The sequence below is a fragment of the Sminthopsis crassicaudata genome, chromosome 6, assembly GCF_048593235.1.
Source record: "Sminthopsis crassicaudata isolate SCR6 chromosome 6, ASM4859323v1, whole genome shotgun sequence".
NCBI lineage: Eukaryota > Metazoa > Chordata > Mammalia > Dasyuromorphia > Dasyuridae > Sminthopsis > Sminthopsis crassicaudata.
Window position 1 is genome coordinate 82,075,682 of NC_133622.1, and position 23,973 is coordinate 82,099,654.

General features: G+C 31.9%; 1 protein-coding gene across 2 annotated transcripts in view; it reads right to left on the reverse strand.

The window, feature by feature from the left end:
• Positions 1-23,973, reverse strand: part of SPOCK3 (SPARC (osteonectin), cwcv and kazal like domains proteoglycan 3) — a 618,678-nt gene that overhangs the window by 223,366 nt on the left and 371,339 nt on the right. For both annotated transcript variants that reach the window (XM_074275104.1, XM_074275105.1), the window contains exon 5: positions 7,043-7,166. In XM_074275104.1, coding sequence (XP_074131205.1) covers positions 7,043-7,166 — 124 coding nt within the window. The remainder of the gene's footprint in view (positions 1-7,042; positions 7,167-23,973) is intronic.

Genomic DNA, 23,973 nt, shown 5'->3' on the forward strand with positions numbered 1-23,973 from the left:
CTGATTACAGTCCCAGCCTATTGTATCTGCAGCCCTATCTACATTACAGTGCTTAATTTTTTTTCTGCAAAAATTCTTCTACACATTATTAACATTGGAAAGACCTTAGAGAATTATCTAAATTCAGATATTATGCATCAACTAATCCAAATTTACCTTTAATATGAGTACAATAAGACTCAAGAACGTGAGGGCACATGCCCAGTGGTAAAAAAAAAAGAAGCTTATTAGTAGATATAGGATCAAAACATGTATCTTCTTATTTTAAGTGCAGTGTTATTTCTACATCATCTTCCTCTCACACAGGAAGCAAAATTAAGAAATGACATGAATCTTCAAATGGTAAAATAAGACTTTTTAAATGTGAAAATATAAGAGGAGGAATTTAGAGTTTTAAATATAAATCCTTTTAAACTTCACAGAAAGTTAGTACCATTAAGAAATTATCAGATGGTTCCATTTATTAACATTGTCTTTGCTACTGTTGGTTTATATAATTTTCCAAAACTTTTGGAATATAACTTCAATAGAAGTATGCCTCTATAATCTGTATATCTTCTTCTCTCTTCCTATAGGTACTTAGAAATGTAAGGCATTTTTGTAGCATTTTCAATAATTGAGATCAGTGCTAAGCATAGCATGGCAAGGCATGACTAAATCTGAGAGAAAGGAGGCTAGATTATTCCCAAAGTGAAGTCCCTTGGGAAATTATGCTAGTGCTGCCCTGCTTAGTTCTATATCCCTGATGTTGTTTATTGACTTGTACTCCAAGAAAGCATTGTACAATTTGCACTAGTCATTGACAAATCTATTCCTGGTAAGAGACCATCACTAGATTGCAGAACAATCCCTAGCTCTTACTGAAGCTTGACGACACAATCACAATAAACTTTGCCTGAAGTAAAGAAACAAGAGTCTCCATCTTTCACGTCAATTTCAGGAGTGATTGCCTCTCAAATAACCTTGAACAACCTTTTATGTTGATTTTCTAGGATTATTGAATTGGAATAAATACAAGAAAATAAGCTCTCTTTTAAAAAAGAAGAAATAAAGATTTCTAAAGAAATAGATCCTGCCTGTTTCTAAGGAGGGGAAAGGAGAGATCCAAACAAAGCATGTTTAAAATGTTATTCTCCTTTTAAATGGTCAATATGTCCAGTGTATTTTCAAATATTTGTTTCTCAAAATTTTATGGCCGCATTTTTGTATACATGTTTTAAGCATAGCATTAAAGTATGCCATTTGTTGTTGTTGTTGTTGTTGTTGTTTTTAACACTGTGTTATTTACATGTGATTTTACAATTTGGGAACAAAGGTGGAAAAAAAAGAAGAAGATATTTTATACATTTCCACATGTCATGATCACCACTTCACATACCAACAAATATATTGAAAAAAAAAAAAAAAGAATAGGTTGTAAATATATACTGTTACAAACTCTCAGCACAATTTAAACTGTTAAAGCCTAAAACTACAAGAAGATTTTTGGGACATTGTATTACCAAGGAAAAACTGAAATAGAAGTACCATAATGGATACAATCAGATCTCCCTTTCTGTCCGTCTCTATGTCTCCATGTCTGTCTTTCTGCCTCTGCCTGTCTCTGCTTCAGTCTATTCTTCCTCCTTTTCTCCTTCCCCCATTCTTCCCTCCCCCCTTGTCTGTCTGTCTGTCTCTCTCTCTCTTACACACACACACACACACACACACACACACACACACACACACACATCAAAGATAGGTAAGTCACATAGGGAGAATGAAGGATAGTTTAAAAACCTGCATGCTTTACTACTGTCATTACAATGTTTATGGTAGCTATTTATAATGTACATTACCAATTATCTCATTTCATTTCATAACAATCCTGGGAGGTAGATACTATTATTATTATTATTATTCCCATTTACAAAGGCGGAATGATTTGGCTACATTCAAAATAGATCTTCCTCATTCCAGGTCCAGTGCTCTATTTTATAATTTAATTTTCAAGAGATTTAAATGAAGACACCCAGAATATGGGTTGGACTCTTTTAAAAGGAATTTCAGAAAAACATGATTAAGTTTCACACTAGCAAAGAAAGCATAAGTCATGATATGTCCATTGAAAGTAATACTCACATTAATGAAAAACGTGATTTCTCAGTGGATAAAACCAGGATCAGAATATGTGGTCAAATCATACATTAGTCAGAAAACAAATACAATTGTTCTGTCAAAAACAAGTTTATTCCTTAATGATTATTATCACAAGATAATGATAGGGGCAGCTGGGTGGCGCAGTGGATAGAGTACCAGCCCTGAATTCAGGAAGACCTGAGTTCAAATTTGGTCTCAGACACTTAACACTTCCTAGCTGTATGACCCTGGGCAAGTCACTTAACCCCAGCCTCAGAAAAAGAAAAAACAAAAACAAAAACAAAAATCAAAACAAAAAAACAAGATAATGATATCCTAATAATTCTTGCTTAATATTTCTTAACTTCAGTGCCTTAAAACAAGCATTCATGTAACTGGCTTAGAAAAAAACATTAAAAATAAATTAAATAAGAATAGTTCCAGTTTCATTTAAGAAATATTTATTGAGCACTCACTACTATGCCAAGTACTAGTATTCAAGGTAACAAAAAAAACAAATAAAATTACCTGTCATCAAGAAACATATACTATATTTGGAAGACATAAGGATACATTAAAATAAATGTAATGCAAAGTATTTTGAGGAGAGGGGAAAAAAATAACTAATAGGGGATAAGGGAGCACTTCCTGGAGTCTGTAGCAATTGTGCTAAGCTTTGAATGAATATGAGAATGTTGGCCAGGTGAAATGAAATGGAAGTAAGTGTAATGCCTGGGGAAAAGCTTATACAAATGTATAGTCATAATTCATGCAAATGCAAAAGAAAGAATACTGAAATAGGAAAATGGCTAAATAGTTCAATGTGACAGTCACGAGTGGAGAACAATTTGAAATAATAAAAAGGCAGGCCAAAGTTATTTTTTTTGTTCCTGGGTAGGTATGGGGTGAGTGGTGTTAAGTGCTAGGTTGAGTGGTTTGCATTTTATATTAGAGGCAATGGAAAACCACCTGAAGTTTTTTTTAGCAGGGGGAGATAAGAGCATTACATTATTGTTTATAGACAAAATCAAAATCAGAACTATTGTCATCATTTCAAGTTCAAGGTAAATTTTACAACCTCACACTGCCTCTCTCACATACTGTACAAATAACTCACTTTTTTATAATAATATATGACTCATTGATAAAAAATCATCTTTTTCAGAGGAGTTATTTTGTCAAATATCTTGCTCTAGGAAAACTATGTTGAAATTTGTGTGGAGGATATATTATAAATCAGAAAGGGTAAAGGCAGGGAGATTAATTAGGCATTTCTTAAAATAGTTCTTCTGAAAAATAATTCCTATTTATAATCATTATAATACATGTGGAACAAAGAGATACTCAAGAAAAGAAGAATAGCCAGGATTTGGCAATTGATTAGATAGATAACAAGGTCAATGAAAAAAGATGGAAGCAAATATGACTACATTTTGAAAGCAATTTTTGAAGGACAATAATCACATCAGAAATTAAAGAATTTTGAAGGAGAACTTAATGAGGAGTCAGTTTTGTTATATTTTTGTTTTTTTAATTTTATTTTTTATTTGTTATATTTAATATGTTCAATTGAGATAATGGAATTTTCAAGTAAAGCCATCTTATAAGAAATGACAAATAAAGAATATTTAGCAGTCATATGCATTCAAATAATTGAAGCAATGCATATAAGTAAAATCATTATGAGAGGGATTGGAAAAAGAAAATAAAATTGCCAATACAAACCCTTGGAGCCACCCATGCTTTAATGGGGAAGAGGGATCATAATTTAGCAAGGTCGTCTAAAAAGAAAAAAGATAAGTATTTAAAAAGAAAGGTGACTAACTGTTAAAAATAAAAACTTTAAAAAAGATGAAAACTTAGAAACATATTTGATTTTCTAATTAAGAGTGTCAAATTCAGAAGTGGATAGTCCATGAATAAGTTTTCCAATGAAAGAGAAGGGTATAGAAAAAGTATAATTACATGAGACTATATTATGATTGAAGATTCCAATTTTACTTTGATGAAGGATATGGAAGACAGTGATATTTTTTCAGGAAGCCCAAGTGAAGTAGATCATTAGGCAAAGAAGCAATTGATAAGAAGACATTGAAAAAAAATTTAAAAGATAGGACATAATTGATGGCCAAGTTCTTTGAAATATGGAAGGAGATGAGAGGGGTCCAATGGGATCATATCAATTTCTCCTTCTGGTTTGGTATATTAGAGGACATAAGGAAAGAAGAACCAGTACTAAATAGATGATACATCTGATGGAAAATATTGAGTTTCTGTGAGCCCAATAGAATGGAATGGTTTGTTGAACTTTTGGTTCCCTACTCTCCTGTCACAGGAAAATTTACTTGATTTGAATGACCTTCACTATTTATATGATACAGGCAATCCAAACAATGAGTTATTACATATAATAAAGTAAAATTTCCAACTAACTCTCAGAAACTTTCCTCTAGCTAACAATTCAATTCCCCTCCCACCCCTACAAATATACATTGAACTTCTTCAACACTTCACAATCATGAAAATATCAAAAGAAATGATTGAATATTTGTAACTTGATGAAGTATTTGCATACTAATGAGAAGGAGGGGAATGATAAGGACATTTACAAAGACCATGGTATCATGGTTAATGATATTAAAACAGGAAAGGAAAACAGAAAGGGAAAAGGATACATTAGAAAAGAAAATGAAAGGAATTAGAATTAGAATGAGTTACCTCTCATCATTTGAGCTAACAAATAAAAATATATTCAAAGGGGCAGGATTAAGAGACTTCACATTATTTTTAATTCATTTTCATCCAAATTAGTCAAAGGATGGTTTGTGTATGAGTGTATATACACACACACAATATGTCTGGTATAGAAGTATATTAAACTCAAAAGGCAAATAGAATGGAATAAATGGGAAGATAAGTCTAGGAAAGAATAACTAATAAGCAAAACAATTTTAAGTTCAAAAGGAAAATCTTAAAAATGGCTATCAAAGAAAAAAAAGTAAGAGGCAAGGTAATTAGAATATGGATGAGAGGAAGACAAGAGGATCAGGGGGCTGGAAGTTTCTGCATCATGCAAAGATCATTGATGCTGAGCAAATATCTGTTTCTTGTACTCTAAAATGTCAAGAAAGGGTAGGAGACAAAAGGAGGAAAAATTATATGCTGAAACTTGTGTCTATATGTATATTTTCATATATACTTGTATAGATATAGATATAGATATAACATACCTACACACATACACACACATAAACATATCTGTTTGTATATGTAAAATAAAACCTTTTAAACAAATCTAATACACCTAAGATAGAAATTGATTCAAATTTAAAACAACAAAAGCAATTTCCTCAATTGATAATGAATAAAAGTAATAAGTAATAGAGAAATACAAATTAAATAACTCTTTTATTTTACCTAGCATCCATCAGCTTGACAAAGTTCATCAAAAAAGTAATACATCTCATTGGAAAGGTTGTAAGACAACTGATATGTATGGTACACTGTTGAAGCTATGGCATGACTCTGCAATTCTAGAATTTAATTAGGAATTATTTTCCAAAAGTTTTTAATTTTGGTCCAGCAATAATATTACTCTTAAGAATCAAAGAAAAAAGAAAATTATCCTATTTGTGTAAAAATATGTATAGTTGTTCTTTATATGAAAAAAAGGAAAATATGAATTTTGATGTGAATACAATATAATAATGGCTTTTAGAAATTAAGAAAGAGATGGTTTTAGAGAAATCTAGGACTAATGTGTTGATTTTTAGTGAATGAGCATAAATAACAGAAAAAATACACTATTTCATCAACATTGTTAAGAAAATCTTGAATTAAGAATTCTAATCAATTCAATGACCAAGCATAATTTTAGAAGTCCAATGATAAAGGATGTTTCCCACTTCCTTAGAAAAAAAAATTGATGGACTAATATGTATAATGAAAAAAATGCAAGGGGAAATTAGTTTTATTTGATTATACTTACTCATTATGAAAAGATTTTGTTTGGTTTTCTTCCCTAGTAGGAAGGGAAACGTAGGTGTTTTAAAATTAAAACCAACAAAATTCAAATTTAAAATGGTACTAAACTGAATTGAAATATTCCCTTTTCCCTCAAAAAAAAAAAAAATCTCTTAACCCTCCCCTGATGGACACCCTTTCCCTTTCTCTGAATTCATGATGATGTTGATAATGATGATGATGTTTGTTATAATTTTATATTTTAATAGGATTCCAGCATATTGGATAGATAATTTGTGGAGTATTTATTGTAAAACTAGACAAAATCTTCCAGGATGAGTAGGTTGAACCAGTAGAAGGAAGGCACATTTCAATGAAATCTCAGATACATTGATATATCTAAACACTAACAATTTACATTTACTAAGTACTTAAAGGTTTACCTGATATGTTTTAAACGATGAAATTATAAGGAAGTGGTATGAAAGATCATAATTAAAAGAGTACATTGGATTATATTATTCCCATTTTACAGTTAATAAAACATCTCACAGAAAAGTTTTAGAGCCATAATGTTTATTCAAGGTATCTTAACTTCCAGTTCTAGTTCTTTGTACAACACCACAGTAAGTGTCTCCTAATATAGTTCAGTTTTAAGAGATACTTGTCTATGTATTTATAAAAATATATACATTCTTTTCATTATGATATATATATACACATAATATACATATATATATTAAAATATAGTGTTGGTACTAACACTGAACAATTTGATGATAACATTGATGATAACTTCTGGACCTCAGTTTCTTCAAGAGAGGTCCCTTATCCTTCCAAATCTATATGCTTTTGATCTGAATAAATGATATGATCTAAATTCTGTTCTTCTACAAGATAGCTTAATTTACATTTTATTATTAGTATAAAGTTATTAATCAAATGATAATATTAGTTTTACCTGTGAAGAGTAAGTGTGACCATCTGAGCCACAAACAGGATTGGTGTAAACCACTGGACACTGCTTGCAACTGGAAGAAAACGGACCCCTCCACTGTTTGTGACTTAATCCAGCTTCTTTCATACTGTTAAAAAAAAAAAAAAGACTCCATTCAGACAAGAATAATGGCTCACTGATACTTGTTATGATTATATTTTTCCTTTACTAGTATCAAAGCTTTTAAAAAGAAAATTAGAAGCATTTGTCCATGTTTCAATGTTAGATTTATTAAATGATGCAATGCTACTCAATTCCATTATGGTGAAATACTTCAAATTATTTAATAATTTAAGGTCTCTCTAACCACTAAAATTAAAAGATTATCTTAAAAATTACCCAACTTATTTCCTTTATAAAATGTCATCTTAGACACAAGAGATTATTGTCACTTTCCACAATGTATTTTTTGAACAATTAGGAATGCCAGATATATTGTTTTTTTTACATCAACAGAGCCATTACTTCTGAAGAGATTGAAAAGACCAAATAGCATTACACATTATAAGGAGAACAAATGGAAATAGTCATATTTGAATAGAGAGCAAATTAATTATTTACCTACTGTTTATGATCAATCTATGTAAGAAAAATACATTAATGAAGAAAAAATGTCATTTGAGTTTTTACTACTGATGTAATAAGATCATATATATTCCTGCTTCTGAAATAGTAAATACACATTTGTTTGGCACAGTAATGACAATAAAGTTATAGATTTTTATTCTCTCTGTACCCCAAAAAGGGAAAAAAAGCTAAGGTGAATGAATGAAGTTCTCATCTGGAGAAGATAGGCAAAATACTCTTATTTCCTCTCTATATACTTAATTTTGATGGATTACAAAATAATAGCTTGACTTCTGTACTTTAGTTTGTTCACTTAACTCTTGGACAAAATTCTTGATCTATGGGTCCAAAAAGAAAGATCTAGATTTTATCAAGTTCAAATAGACTGCTGTCCTTCCTTGTCCCACACTTCTAAAAGATACCATGCCTTGAGGGACTTTAGCTGATTTAAACATGGTCAGGCAAAATCAAATGGAAATTACATTTATTATTATTATTATTATTATTATTATTATTATTATTATTATCACCATCATCATTATCATTTTCCCCTCTTTTCCCTTCTTCTTCCTTTTTTGCTTTTTCTCCTCTTTTTTGATTTCTCAGGCTATTCCATTTTACTGGTATTATTTTGCACAGCCAAGGAGCTCTGGTTGGAACAGACAAGAAATGCATTTTGTATCTTTCAGGAATATATAATCTACTTGAGAGTTAAGACTATTTTATATTGCCTCTGTGTCTTCAGCATTTAGCATGGTGACTTGTCCTTGGTAGGTGATTACTGGAGTGCTTGCTAGTATGAGTGGAACTGAATATCATAATCAATTGTAAACCACTCTAAAGAGTTTCTGGTCAATGTTTTCATTGTAACAAATCCCAGATATACTACACAAAGTGAAGTCCAGACAATTTAAAAGCCTTCTGGATAACAATATGATTTTCTGATAAAGCTTACTTTTTTAATAGATAGAGTCTTTTGAGCTTGTCTTAGTCTGATGGGACACAGATGACCAGGCTGTAACTTGATACCACCATAATGATGTCATTTTGGTTCTGAGAATGAAGTACAATCACCACCTTTTGTGGGAAGTCTTTCCCATAACATTCAACAACCAACTAATGGGGATTTGTTAAGTACTTATTTTGTGCTGGGAACTTGAGCCAAGCTTGGGAACAAAAACCCAAAACAAAGTCATCCCTGTCCTCAAGGATCTTTTATTCTCTAAGAGGGTGGTAGTATAACTAAGAATGCACATTAAATATACAAAATGGAGGGAGGAAATGTACTTAAAACATATCATTAATAAGATACCTGGTTCCTAAGAATAACTTTGAATGATAGCAAGTATTTTCAGAAGCAGAGGTGAGGAAAAAAGAGTTTTTGAGATATTCAGGATAGCAGATGGAAACGGGGAGAAATGTAACTGAACTCAGAATGCCAGGAAGGGAACAATATTTAGTCAAAAGGCTAAGAAGAGGATAGTTGAAAAGAGATGGAATAGTTTATATTAGATTGTAGAGTTAATGTAGCCATTGGTGTTTACTGAACCCAGTCAAATTTGAACTTTAGATAAATCACAGGCATTTGAATGGAGGGTGGGGTAGAGAGAGCCTTGAGACCAAATAAGAGACTACTGAAATAGACCAGTTGAGAAGTGCTGAATGAGAATGATAACAATAAGGAAAACACAATAAACCTTTAAGTGTTATAAAATTGTTATAAAAATCTGAGCTGCTGAAATGAGTATCAAATCATTATAGTTACAATGATTATTTTGTCCTGACTCCCATGCCTCAGTGTATTGTGAAAGGGACCCAAGATTGAGGCTATGTTATCATAACTTTGGCAGTTTGCTCCAAGCTGGGAATACTAACAGTATGAATGTAGAATGTCAGGGCTAGGTGCTACAGGGAGCAGAAGCCTGAAGACAGAAAGACCTGCTTTCAAGTCCAGATTAAAAAATTTAGTGTCTACATGATGTCATTTAACCCTATTTTCCTCGGTTTCCTCATCTGAAAATAAGATAGAGAAAGAAATAGAAAACTTCTCTAGTATTTTTGGCAAGAAAACCACGAAAAGCATCAGACAGGACTAATGTCAATTGGTCAATTCTTTAAGAAATTATTTTAGGCTATTCACTTGGAGATCAAATGAAGTGTGAAGGTCAAATAAATATTTTGTCCAAATAATGAGAAAATAGGACCTATTATCCTCAACAAAACAAAGGATAGATAGTATCATGCATATATTCCTTGAAGTATGAAGGGTTATATGAACTTCAAGGGAAGGGCCTGGTGTATGGTCTATATAGTCATCAAGAATCATGCACAAGTGAATGATTCAATAAGAACAACAAAGTACAATACAGTTTGAGGTCAGTATTCTTACAGGAGAAGTTAGAAACTGAAAATTTAGCTATCAGATAATAAATTACTTTAAAGCAACATAATTCATGGAAATTACTTACTAAGGCTTAAAAAGGGCTGCCATTTGTATCAGATGGTATATGAATGAAATTTTTGATATTTTGAAATACAAATGAAGAATGAAAAGATAACTCATGTTGACAAGTTGCAAATAACTTGAATTCCTCATGCATTTCCTATTCACATTCAGTCCTCTACCACCAGGTTGAGTGATAGATTAATCAGGACACAAATACCTAGCAGGAAATTGACTGCTAGACCTAGAAGTGGGCTTTGAAACAAAATGTAAATTCTTGGTGGACAGCTTGAACCAAAATGTAAGTTCTTGGTGGACAGCTATCATTTTCTTTGGTCTCTGTATCCTTTGAGAACAGCTAAACATTATCTATATCTTAGATACTTAATAGATAAGAGATAGCACAGTATAATACAAACAATGGTGGATTTGGAGTTGCAGGATGTGGCATAATAGACTGAGCACTTAGGTCTGGAGGAAGAGAATTTATGTTCCAACCCTGCCTTCAAACCTTAGTATTTAAGTTTGAGTGAATAAGCCATTTAATGTCTCTGGCTCTTAGTTTCCTCATCTGTAAAATAAGAGTCACAGTACATGATCTTTATTGTTCCTTCCAACTAAGTAATCTGGGTTCAAATCCCAGTATATTTTCTACTTTGTACTCTTGTGACTCCATTGGCAAATTATTTCATCTCTCTAGGTCTATGTTTGCTCATCTTCAAAATGAAGGACGTTAGCCTATGTGGTCTTTGTAATTATCCATTCCTAAATCTACAATCCTATGAAATTCTTCTTAAAAAAAAAAAATGAATCCTAGCTCGGATAGAATTGGTTATGTGACCATGGATGCCACTTAAACTAATTAAGCCTCAGATCAGAGATAATAGAGATAATAATATATAGAGTTCTTAACTTACAAGGTTGTAGGATCCTATTATGTATTTGGAACTAGAAAGACCTTGGAAGTAATCTAGTTCAGTTATCTCTCCTCATCCCCGACACACAGGATTTTACAGAATGAGAGAACTGGGCCAAAGCAGTAAGGTTATATGACAAATTTGTAGCCCTAAATTCAGGATGTGTGATTCAAACAATAGGACCTTTTCACCTGATCACACTATCAACATCAGAATCAAATGATGTAATCTAGTTAATTTGTCAATCATATTTGTCACCTGCTAATCAACAAATAATTATTAAATGCTCACTATATACTCAACACTATGAGCCCAGAAGAGTAAAAAAATAAAATGAATCACTTTCCCAAACACGGTCAAATTTGAATGGGGCGACATTTACAGATACACATGAGATGAATTCATAGTAGACAGAAGGCAGCTTAAGAGAGGAGGTGCCAACAATATCACATAGAGTCATGATTATCATCTCAGGGATACTACAATCTATCTACAAATTTACTTATTTTTTAGTGGGGGAAGAATGATGCTAAAAGCTTTACCCATAGTTGTTGGTGAATTCCACCAGTACAAGGGCAATAACACAATAACCTGAAATTCACTCTCATTTCATACTTTTCAATCTCATTCTTGATTTCCAGATACCTGATGATGCAAAAATAAAATACAAATTTCTGATGTCTTTCTCTAATTCATGATCAGGATAGTAGAAAAATAAACTATACTATAGTACCCTTCCACAAATCCAAGAAATCAAGTTCTTCATAAAGAATTACAAAATACCGGCACCAATTGAGATTCAAAATTGGCGATATTAAAAATAGACTTTTCTTCCAGAAAGGATGATCACTTGGTGATCATCAAAAAGCATCTGCTGATAATCTGGGTCAGAGTTCTATTTTGCAAAGTTTTTCTTCACAAAAAGTGAGTGTTGATTGAACATGCATATGGATGGATATTCATGCTTCATAAGCCTCACAAATTATGAACTTGTAATTCATAGTTGGGTTTTAAAAAAAAAAAACATAAATGGTTCCCTATATATGAACTTGCATGAAACTGGTTTAACATTCATGTAATTGATTGTTCATTTTAAGAGAATTGTGTGTTGCCTTGAAAGGCCATGTAATCTTCCAGGTAAATTGACAAAAAGGGTTAAATAAACATGCAATTATATTATATAGGTCTTTTAGTCAAGATTATCTTAAGATATTTTGTGAAACCCCCAACCAAAAATTAAACTCGAAATACAAAAATTAAAAGGAGAAATCAATAAAATTGAAAGTAAAAAAACTATTGAATTAATAAATAAAACCAAGAGTTGGTTTTATGAAAAAGCCAATAAAATAGATAAACCTTTGGTAAATTTGATCAAAAAAAAGAAAGAGGAAAATCAAATTGATAGTCTTACAAATGAAAAGGGGGATCTTTTCACCAATGAAGAGGAAATTAGAGAAATAATAAGGAGTTACTTTGCCCAACTTTATGCCAATAAATTTGATAACTTAAGTGAAATGGATGACTTTCTCCAAAAATATAGGCTCCCTAGATTAACAGAGGAGGAGATAAATTGCTTAAATAGTCCCATTTCAGAAAAAGAAATAGAACAAGCTATTAATCAACTCCCCAGGAAAAAATCCCCAGGGCCAGATGGATTCACATGTGAATTCTACCAAACATTTAAAGAACAATTAGCCCCAATGTTATATAAATTATTTGAAAAAATAGGGGATGAAGGAGTCCTACCAAACTCCTTTTATGACACAGACATGGTACTGATACCTAAACCTGGTAGATCGAAAACTGAGAAAGAAAATTATAGACCAATCTCCTTAATGAATATTGATGCTAAAATCTTAAATAAGATATTAGCAAAAAGACTTCAGAAAATCATCTCCAAGATAATACACTATGATCAAGTAGGATTTATTCCAGGAATGCAGGGCTGGTTTAATATTAGGAAAACTATTAATATAATTGACCATATTAATAATCAAATTAATAAGAACCATATGATCATCTCAATAGATGCAGAAAAAGCATTTGACAAAATCCAACATCCATTCCTACTAAAAACTCTTGAGAGTATAGGAATAAATGGATTATTCCTTAGAATAATCAGGAGTATATATTTAAGACCGTCAGTAAGCATAATATGCAATAGAAATAAACTGCAACCTTTCCCAGTAAGATCAGGAGTGAAACAAGGTTGCCCACTATCACCATTACTATTCAATATAGTACTAGAAACGCTAGCCTCGGCAATAAGAGCCAAGAAAGAGATTCAAGGAATTAGAGTAGGAAATGAGGAAATCAAACTATCACTTTTTGCAGATGACATGATGGTATACTTAGAGAACCCCAAAGACTCTGCTAAAAAGCTACTAGAAATAATTCAAAATTTCAGCAAAGTGGCAGGATACAAAATAAATCCACATAAATCCTCGGCATTTTTATATATCACTAACAAAATGCAACAGCAAGAGATACAAAGAGAAATTCCATTCCAAACAAATGTTGAGAGTATAAAATATTTGGGAATCCATCTACCAAAGAAAAGTCAGGAATTATATGAGAAAAATTACAAAACACTTGCCACAAAAATAAAATCAGATTTAAATAATTGGAAAGACATTCAGTGCTCTTGGATAGGCCGAGCGAATATAATAAAGATGACAATACTCCCCAAACTAATCTATTTATTTAGTGCTATACCAATCAGACTCCCAAGAAACTATTTTAATGACCTAGAAAAAATAACAACAAAATTCATATGGAAGAATAAAAGGTCAAGAATTGCAAGGGAACTAATGAAAAAAAACTCAGAGGAAGGTGGTCTAAGTGTACCTGATCTAAAGCTATATTATATAGCAGCAGTCACCAAAACCATTTGGTATTGGCTACGAAATAGACCGGTAGATCAGTGGAACAGATTAGATACAAAGGACAAAAAAGGGTACATCTATAGCAATCTAATCTTTGACAAACCCAAAGATTCCAACATTAGGGATAAAAATTCATTATTCGGAAAAAACTGTTGGGAAAACTGGAAATTAGTATGGCAGAAATTAGATATGGATCCACACTTAACACCATATACCAAGATAAGATCAAAATGGGTCCATGATTTAGGCATAAAGAGGGAGATAATAAATAGATTAGAGGAACAGAGGATAATCTACCTCTCAGACTTGTGGAGGAGGAAGGAATTTATGACCAGAGGAGAACTAGAGATCATTATTGATCACAAAATAGAAGATTTTGATTACATCAAACTAAAAAGTTTCTGTACAAATAATACTAATGCAAACAAGATTAGAAGGGAAGTAACAAATTGGGAAAATATTTTTAAAAACAAAGGTTCTGACAAAGGTCTCATTTCCAAAATATATAGAGAACTGACCCTAATTTATAAGAAACCGAACCATTCTCCAATTGATAAATGGTCAAAGGATATGAACAGACAATTCTCAGAGGAAGAAATTGAAACTATATCCACTCACATGAAAGAGTGTTCCAAATCACTACTGATCAGAGAAATGCAAATTAAGACCACTCTGAGATACCACTACACACCTGTCAGATTGGCTAAGATGACAGGAACAAATAATGACAAATGTTGGAGGGGATGTGGGGAAACTGGGACACTAATACATTGCTGGTGGAGTTGTGAAAGAATCCAGCCATTCTGGAGAGCAATATGGAATTATGCCCAAAAAGTTATCAAACTGTGCATACCCTTTGACCCAGCAGCGCTACTACTGGGATTATATCCCAAAGAAATACTAAAGAGCGGAAAGAGACATATATGTGCCAAAATGTTTGTGGCAGCTCTTTTTGTTGTAGCTAGAAACTGGAGGATGAATGGATGTCCATCAGTTGGAGAATGGTTGGGTAAATTGTGGTATATGAAGGTTATGGAATATTATTGCTCGGTAAGAAATGACCAGCAGGAGGAATATAGAGAGGCCTGGAGAGACTTAAATCAACTGATGCTGAGTGAAATGAGCAGAACCAGAAGATCACTGTACACTTCAACAACAATACTGTATGAGGATGTATTCTGATGGAAGTGGAAATCTTCAACATAAAGAAGATCCAACTCACTTCCAGTTGATCAATGATGGACAGAGGTAGCTGCACCCAGAGAAGAAACACTGGGAGGGGAATGAAAATTGTTAGCACTAATATCTGTCTGCCCAGGTTGCATGTACCTTCGGATTCTAATGTTTATTGTGCAACAAGAAAATGATATTCGCACACATGTATTGTACCTAGACTATATTGTAACACATGTAAAATGTATGGTATTGCCTGTCGTCGGGGGGAGGGAATAGAGGGAGGGGGGGTAAATTGGAAAAATGAATACAAGGGATAATATTATAAAATATATATATATATATATATAATAAAAAAAAAGATATTTTGTGAAAGATAGAATTTCTAGATTCTACTGTCTTATTTGCAAGTGATGTATTATGGAAGGAAATTAAAGCTGTTCCTTTACTTACTCTTACCTATTAAAATACAATTTCAGTAACTGGAGTATTATTTTCAGTCATTCTACATGTTTACATTTAATTTGGTAACTACTGGGCTTGGCATATGATACATTTTCCTTAGGCAAAATAATATTAGGACATGTCATAGGAGAAACCCCCTAAACTGTAGAATTTATGGTTCTGAAGTACAAATAGAAATGCCCTTACCAAGTTGTTCATTTCATTTGCAAAACAGGAACCTCTGAGCAATCATTATACTCCTGAGAAAGATGCCTTCAAAAAATCACATAAATTCATCAAATGCTTTAATTTTAAGAGAAACAAGTATGAGAGGCAATTTCACAGGGCTGATTTGGGGCTCTAAGCTTTCCAGAATAGTCCATTTCCTTTTTAGGCTTTCTATTTTGTCTTCTTTGAGACAGATATAGTGTAAAGCAATCTGACAGTCAAAAGAGAGTGGCCACAGAATCACAAAGATCATGCAGGGTTCAAGTCCAAGACTTCACATAAGCTAGTTGCAAGACCCTGATTAAGATACTTAAAAATTCATAATATCACAAAAAAGTTAGTAAAATTATAAATTTCAGAACATTACAAGTTTTCATTGAGAGAAGGAATGTCCTCACCAGGAATGCCTTACTCTGGTAAAGGATCTAGACAGTAATAAAATGTGATGATGTAATAATCCCAGGAATTTAATACATAATATCTTCTATAATAGGTCACAAAGAAACAAGTTCAGAGTAAAAGTTTCAAGACAAAAGTTGTATTAACTATTAATGCTACTTAAAAAAGGAAATAAAATTTAAAATTCATTCAAATTTAGTAATATCTTAACCCCAAAGGTAAGAAATGATCTATGTGTTATATAGCTTCATTGTAATTAAGCATTTTAGGGATGAATCAAAGCTTCAAGAAAACAGACTTATGTTTGTTATATTAATTGGGGTTAAATTCAATCAGAATCACCCCACATCTTACTGTCAGATGAAATTCGTAAGAAATAAAGACCAGCAACAAAATAGTAACAACTCAAAAAATAGGAAGTAAAATAGTTATAAAGAATAGGAAGTAAAATTACCAGGAACATAAAAATGCCATAATGTACTTGGACATCTAAAGGACACTATCCATTGAAATAATTTTCTGTCTTTCTTATTTTTAAAATGTATAATTGGTATAACTCCTTATGCTATCTCTGGTAGCAAACAAGTACTCTGTAATAAAATTCCCCATGCTACCAAAAGTACACTCTCAAATTTTATCAAATAATTAGTGTTAGTGGTATATGAGAAATGACATATTAGAAATTCAGGAAATTTATAATGCTAAAAATAAATGTATTATTTTTACTGCTAGGAAAATTATCATATTCCTAATGGAAAATGCAAGTGAAAATTCTGGATACTCCTCAAATGTCTCTAAATTATAAGATTACAGGTGGGGGAATTAAAAAAAAAAAAAAAAAAAAGCTTTCCTCTACATGTAATTGATTGCCTTTGATTTCCTCGAGATCAAAAGAACATGTAGCATAAAATTTAAAAATATATATTTTTGTTCTAGAAAACATCAGAAAAATTATCAATGTGAATTCATACATAATCACAAAAACCAATTTTTTTTCTTTGCAGAAGAAGCTAAATATAAAGATGAATTACACAGTTGTGGAAAGTTTCAATACCAAGGTTACTGCTTTAATTTTTTTCTGCTTGAACTTCTTCTTTTATATACCAACAAAAATAATTTTAAGACCACAGAATAAATGACTATGTGATATTCTATTTTCATTTCAATTCAACAAAAATATTGAAGAAAACAAACTAATTAAGCTGTAGGATTATGTAAAACCAATAAGATGAAAGAAAACCAATAAAAAGAGAGAGCAGAGAATACTAATCCAAATGGAATATATAAAATTAAATTATGAGCTAAATTTTGACAAGTAAATGAAACAAGATGACATAGTACAATGACTTCCAGGGACAGGACATGATATTTTATATGGTAGATAAAAAGGATCTAATAAGATTTTTAGAATACTGGAAGCATAATGAGACTACTACATTAAGACAAGGGAAGATATGTTGATGTACTAGAATGAAGTTAGGAAGATAAGGTTGAAGGCTATTAAAATGGGTGAGGTGAGAAGAGAAAAGTTTCTAGCCTAGGGTGGTTATAGTGGGAATAGAGAGGGAAAACCTACCTTGAGAGAAATCAAAGTAGTAAACACAGAACTTGATAACTAAATAGATGCACAGGTAGTAAATGGAAGAAATAGGTTTGGAAGAAGATTCACATGACTCTCAATATAATTCTAAATGTATAAGTCATGCTGTCTCCCTAAGTCATGGATAGACTACAGCAAATCAATAATTTTGTTTTGTATTCAAGAAATAAAATGATTCTATGAAGCTATAAAATCTGGAAAAGCAGTCTCTGAAGAATTTTAGTCATCAGATATACAAAAGGCAATTAAGAAGTACATAGTGGGGGTGAGTAATATACCATTTATTATGAATCAATGGGAACGGAAGAAAAATATAAATAGAAATATATGTGCCTGGAAAAAGTGGTAAGCCCATCATGTAATAAAGGTGAGAAATAACTTGTGAATGTCAGTATGTTCTATTAGTAACCTCATTGTGTCAAGAGATAGAGAAAACGTTTCTGATGGGTATTTTATTGAAAATTAATGGAACAACACAAAAAATAATCTAAAATTAGGAGATGGATGACAGTCTTGTAAGATATAGTAATATTGATAAATGCAAGAATTCATTGGAATTTTGGCATATTTGGTGAATTCAATATTTCCATTTTGATGATCCTACAAATCCTTTAATTTCTCATCACAAGATAACAAAGTACCTGGTCCTTTTGTGGTATATAAGCACTGAGAAGTTTTTTTTTTGTTTTTTGTTTTTTGTTTTTTTCCTGATGGAGTAAATATTTAATTGTAGACTTTGTGTTTCTTGTCTAAGGCAAAGCTTAGATATGCTTAGAGTATCTCATCATATCAAGTAGTGATTATTCTTTCTTACTCATCCTCCTTCTCCTGTTCTTTCTACTCTTTTTTCTGTTTTACTTTTTCTTTTTGGCTTATCCCCTAAAGTACAGAAGGACTGCCTTGGATGTTTGTAAAATTGCTTACAACAACGTAAACATGGCTCTTTTGCATTTTTGAAGTGATACTAGGAAGTTAAATAGGATATATTCATTAGGCATTTGCATAGGAAAGGGATTAAGAATGCAAAGCAGGGGAGACAGATTTGTTGGTTATTAGAACAAAAATTGAAAAAAATTGGATCTAGCAAAACAGATGAATTCCATCAAAAAAGCATATAGAATAAAGAATGCTACCCACCTCATGACTAAAATATACAGAATAAAAAACACATTCTGTATATGGCCAATACAGGTATTTGTTTTACTAGAATATGCTCTGGAATATGTTTTGTTTTTCCTTTTAATGTGGTGAGAGGAGGTAAGAGGGAGAAAATAATAAATGTTTGAAAATTGAAAATAAAATGTATCTTAAACATCTAAAGTAAAAAAATACAAAGAAAATGTAATTGGGGTAGATGGAAGAGGGATGATCTTTCAAATGAAATAGACAAGTGAAAGCTAGAAAACTGATTATGTTATAATGGAAGAAGTAGGAGAAGTATTAGGATTGAGTGATCAAAAGTATCAATTGTAGCTTAAAGTCAATGAGAAAATAGCTAAGATGGATCACTTTGCTTATCTTGTATTATCCAAATGAAATCCATAAAATATTTATTGTGTCTATTGTACAAATAAAAAATACTAGGTGGAATAAGAAATATAAATGTTAGATAACATTTATGGCATTAAAATGTTTATAATGTAATAGGGGGTAGGAGAACATTTTGGTTTGCATGTTCATTTTATTCTCGAGTTAAAAACAGAGAATTTTGTGAGATCTTTGAAGTCTCCTAATGATGAGATATTCATGGACAAAAAATAATTTTCAGCAGAAATAACAATGTAAACAAATACTTGGAGGTGGATTACACAGCAAATGTTTTGGGACAATAGGGAACAATATGTGGTTACAGCATATAATATCAAAGAAAATAGCATGATAATTTTGGAAATGTTGAGTCGTGCTAACCTTCAGAGGGCCTTGAACACTAAAAAAGGGAGTCAAATTTTACAAGGAAGTCAGGAAAGTGTCACTGAATATATTTTAGAGGCATAAATAAATCTATACATGAAAAAAATTTTAGTAGCCATATACACAATGGCTTGGAGTAATAGAAAAACAAAGGTAGTAAGTAAAACATCATACACAGAGTAATGAAAGAACATTAGATTGCTCTATCATGCAAACTGCCCTTTAACTCTACAAATCCCTTTAATGGTGGGAATTTCAAGAACCCAATCAATATGGCATGGAGATGGGAATAAGACTTCAAGATTAGATTGACTTCTACAGAGGTCATCACAAAGCTAATTTTACATGAACAACAACAACAACAAAAAATGGCATACCTTGCATTACAAATTACATGTCACATGTATGCTATGCTATTATTCTGAGACATCTAGTTCATTGATTGTTGCATATGGCACTTTGATAAATAATTAAAAGGGCAGTTTGTTTTTGAAAAAAAAATTATAAGCTGTAAAGCACTAACACATTCTCTAAAATCTATAGGGAGCCAACAGCTAACAACATGGCATGAATATCAATTGTCCTCATCTTAAGACTAGGACAGTATCCTTTATTTCCTTTTGTAATTGTGGTGATCAGTCAGAAATTCTAAAAGTTCAGCCCAAATATGAGGCAATCTTACACAGAGTGATGGGGAGGGTCATTGTCTATAGAGCTGTGATTTATGAACATGTCAAAACTTGTTGCTGTTATCATTATTCGCTGGTTTGCTTCCTTTCTGGAAATCCCTATACTCACCCCTTTAAAACAAAAAGCACGTGAGATTGACTGGTCCAACAATTTTTAAAGTGGTAACATATAATCACTTAAAAAGGGAAGTGGAATCCACTCTGAGCTGGCACAAATTAGGTAAGGCTAAGTTATTTTAAAACAATGGCTTTTGATAAGGCACAGACCTTTTTGACAGTCTGCTAAAACTAACCACTCCATCTCCAAAAAAATTTTAAAAGCATAAAATAAAGTACATAGCTTTCAAGAAAGCCAAATACATTGAAATATTTCACTTTCACAATATTGATTTTTTTTTAATATTTAAATACTATCATACAAGTCCATGGATTCCAAGTTAAGAAATTCTGTTCTAAATCAGTCTCTTGCCTTTTAGGACAAAGTTGTCATTCCAGACTCAAAGATCAGATGAATTTCATCAATGAATGCATACTGAGTTGCTGGACAAAGGCAATTCAAGTATCAAGGAGCAACAGTCAAGATTACCCAGGATCTGTCAGTTTTTACATTTAAAGCATTGGAGTATGTGGAGCACCATATTGCATGAGACTAAGGACCTAGGGATACAATCAAGAATTAACTACCCAGCTAGATTGAGTATCATCTTTCAGGGCAGAAGAAACTTTCATTCGTTTCTATTGAAAAAAATAGAACTTAACAGAAAATCTGATTTTTAAATACAGAGAAGCATAGAAAGGTAAGCAATTATTTAAAGATAAAACTTTACATCCTGAGATGAGAAAGTGGTATCTATAACTCTTAGATGGGGCATCACGTAGACAGAGGGTATGGGTATGAATGTACTCTGATTTGATATTATTAAAGAAAGACATTAAGGGAAAAGAATTCTACTGTGGGGAAGAGGAAAAAATAGATAAAATGGGACAAATTAGATCATATAAAGAGGCACAAAAGATCTATTACATTAGAGGGAAAAAAAGAAGGATGATGAGCACTGACTGAAGCTTGATCTCATCAGTTTTGGCTCAAAGAAGGAATGGTAATCATTCCTTGAGTATATAAATTTATCTTACCTTATAAAGAATTATTATTTCCTACCCCTTAATTTATTTTATATCATAATATTAAATTTAACTGTACTATTAAATTTAACTGTATTCTAACTGTCATGACAAAAATGGCTTTCAAGAGTTTCAAGTATCATCTTTCCGTTCAGGGATATAAACATTTTTACTTTTAAGTAACATTTTAAAAATGTTTTCTTTTCTGTTTACCTCTATTTGCTATTCTTGTATCTAGTATTTGAAATTTTTCTGTTCAGCTCTGGTCTTTTCATCAGAAATTATTGAAATGCACCCATTTCATTGAATTTCTATCTTTTCCCCTGAAAGAAACTGTGCAATTCTGCATAATTGATTCTTGGTTTTAGTCCAATCTTCTCTGTCTTTCAGAGGACTTTCCATACATTCTGATCCTTTCATGTGGAAGCTGCTACATACTAGATAATCTATATTGTAGCTCCTCAATATTCAAATTGTTTCTTTCTTGCTGCTTGCTATATTTTCCCCTTGACCTAATAATTCTAAAATTTAGCTACCATATTCTTTGGACTTTTCACTTTGTGCTCTTCTTTATGAGGTGATAAGTGAATCCTTTCAGTGACTATTTTACCCTCTGATTCTAAGGACATCAAGGCAGTTTTCCTTGATGATTTCTTGAAAGATGTTGTTCAGGCTGTTTTTTGATAATAGCTTTTAGCCAAATGAATAATTCTTACATTAACTTTTCTTGATATATGTTCCAGGTCAGTTGTTTTTGCGATGATGTATTTTACATTTTCCTTTATTTTTAATTGTTTGACTAATTCTTGACTAATTCTGGTATTGAGTCACTCATGTTCATTTGTTCAATATTAATTTTTAGTGAATTACTTTTTTTAATTAGCTTTTTTAAACTTCCTATTCCATTTGTTCAATTATACTTATAAAATAGTTCCTTCCTTCAGTGTATTTTTCCCCATTTCACCAAATCTGTTTTTAAGGAGTTGGCTTCTTCAACCAATTTATGTTCTTTCTTTTCCAAGCTCTTGTTCTCCTGCATATCCTCATTTTTTTTCCAGTTTTTCTTCTAGCTCTCTTATTTGATTTTAAGTCATATTTGACCTCTTCCAAGAGAATATTTTGAACTTTGAGATTTTACATGTAGGCATTTTGCCATTAACTGTTTTGTTCTGCCATCACAATAGCTTTCTATAGTCAGGGCCCTTTTGGTTTTTTAGCTCATTTTTAAAACTTGGCTTCTGATTCTCCAATTGATAAATGATCAAAAAATATGAACAACTTTCAGATGAAGAAAATGAAACTATTTCCAGTCATATGAAAAGTTGTTCTAAATCACTATTGATCAGAAAAATGCAAATTAAGACAACTATGAAATTCCATATACTCTTCTCATATTGGCTAAGGTGACATGAAAAGATGATGATGAATATTAGAGGGGTTGTGGGGGAACACTGATACATTGCTGGTGAAACTGTGAATGGATCCAACCATTCTATAGAGCAATTTGGAACTATGCTCAAAAAATTATCAGGCTATGCATATCCTTTGACCCAGCAATGTTTCTACTGCACTATATCCCAAAGAGATACTAAAGAAGGGAAAGGAACTTGTATGTGCAAGAATGTTTGTTGTAGCCCTTTTTGTAGAGGCAAGAAACTGGAAACTGAGTAGATGAAGTCAATTGGAGAATAGCTGAACAACTTATGGTATATGAATATTATGTAATATTATTGTTCTATAAGAAATGATTAGCAGGATGATTTCAGAGAGTCCTTGAGAGACTTACATGAACTGACGCTAAGTGAAATGAGCAGATGATTATGCACCAGCAACAAGATTATGCAATGATCAACTCTGAAGGATGTGGCTCTCTTCAACAATGAGATGATTCAAAGCAATTCCATTTGTTCAGTAATGAAGAGAATCAACTACACTCAAAGAAATCACTATAGGAAATGAGTGTGGCCACAACATAGCATTTTCATTTTTTCTATTGTTGTTTGCTTGCATTTTATTTTCTTTCTCAGTTTTCTTTTTCCTTTTTGATTTACTTTTCTTGTGCAGTAAAATAACTGTATAATATATATATACACACACATATATTGGATTTAACATATGTTGTAATATATCTAACATGTATTGAACTCACTGCCATCTAGGGGAGGAGGGTGAGGGGAAGAAGGGCAAAATTTGGAACAAAAGATTTTTCCAAGATCGATGTTGAAAAATTACCTGTGCATATGTTTTGAAAATAAAAAGCTTTAATAAAAAACAATTAAAAATAAAAATTGATCTCTTTCTGAAGCACAGGGCCAATTTTTCTTCTTCTTCTTCTTCTTCTTCTTCTTCTTCTTCTTCTTCTTCTTCTTCTTCTTCTTCTTCTTCTTCTTCTTCTTCTTCTTCTTCTTCTTCTTCTTCTTCTTCTTCTTTTTTTTTTTTTATTTTGCAGGTGGACAAGATCCTCTCACTGATTTTCTGTGCTGGAGCCAGTGGTGCTGCTGGTTTTCTCACTGTGCT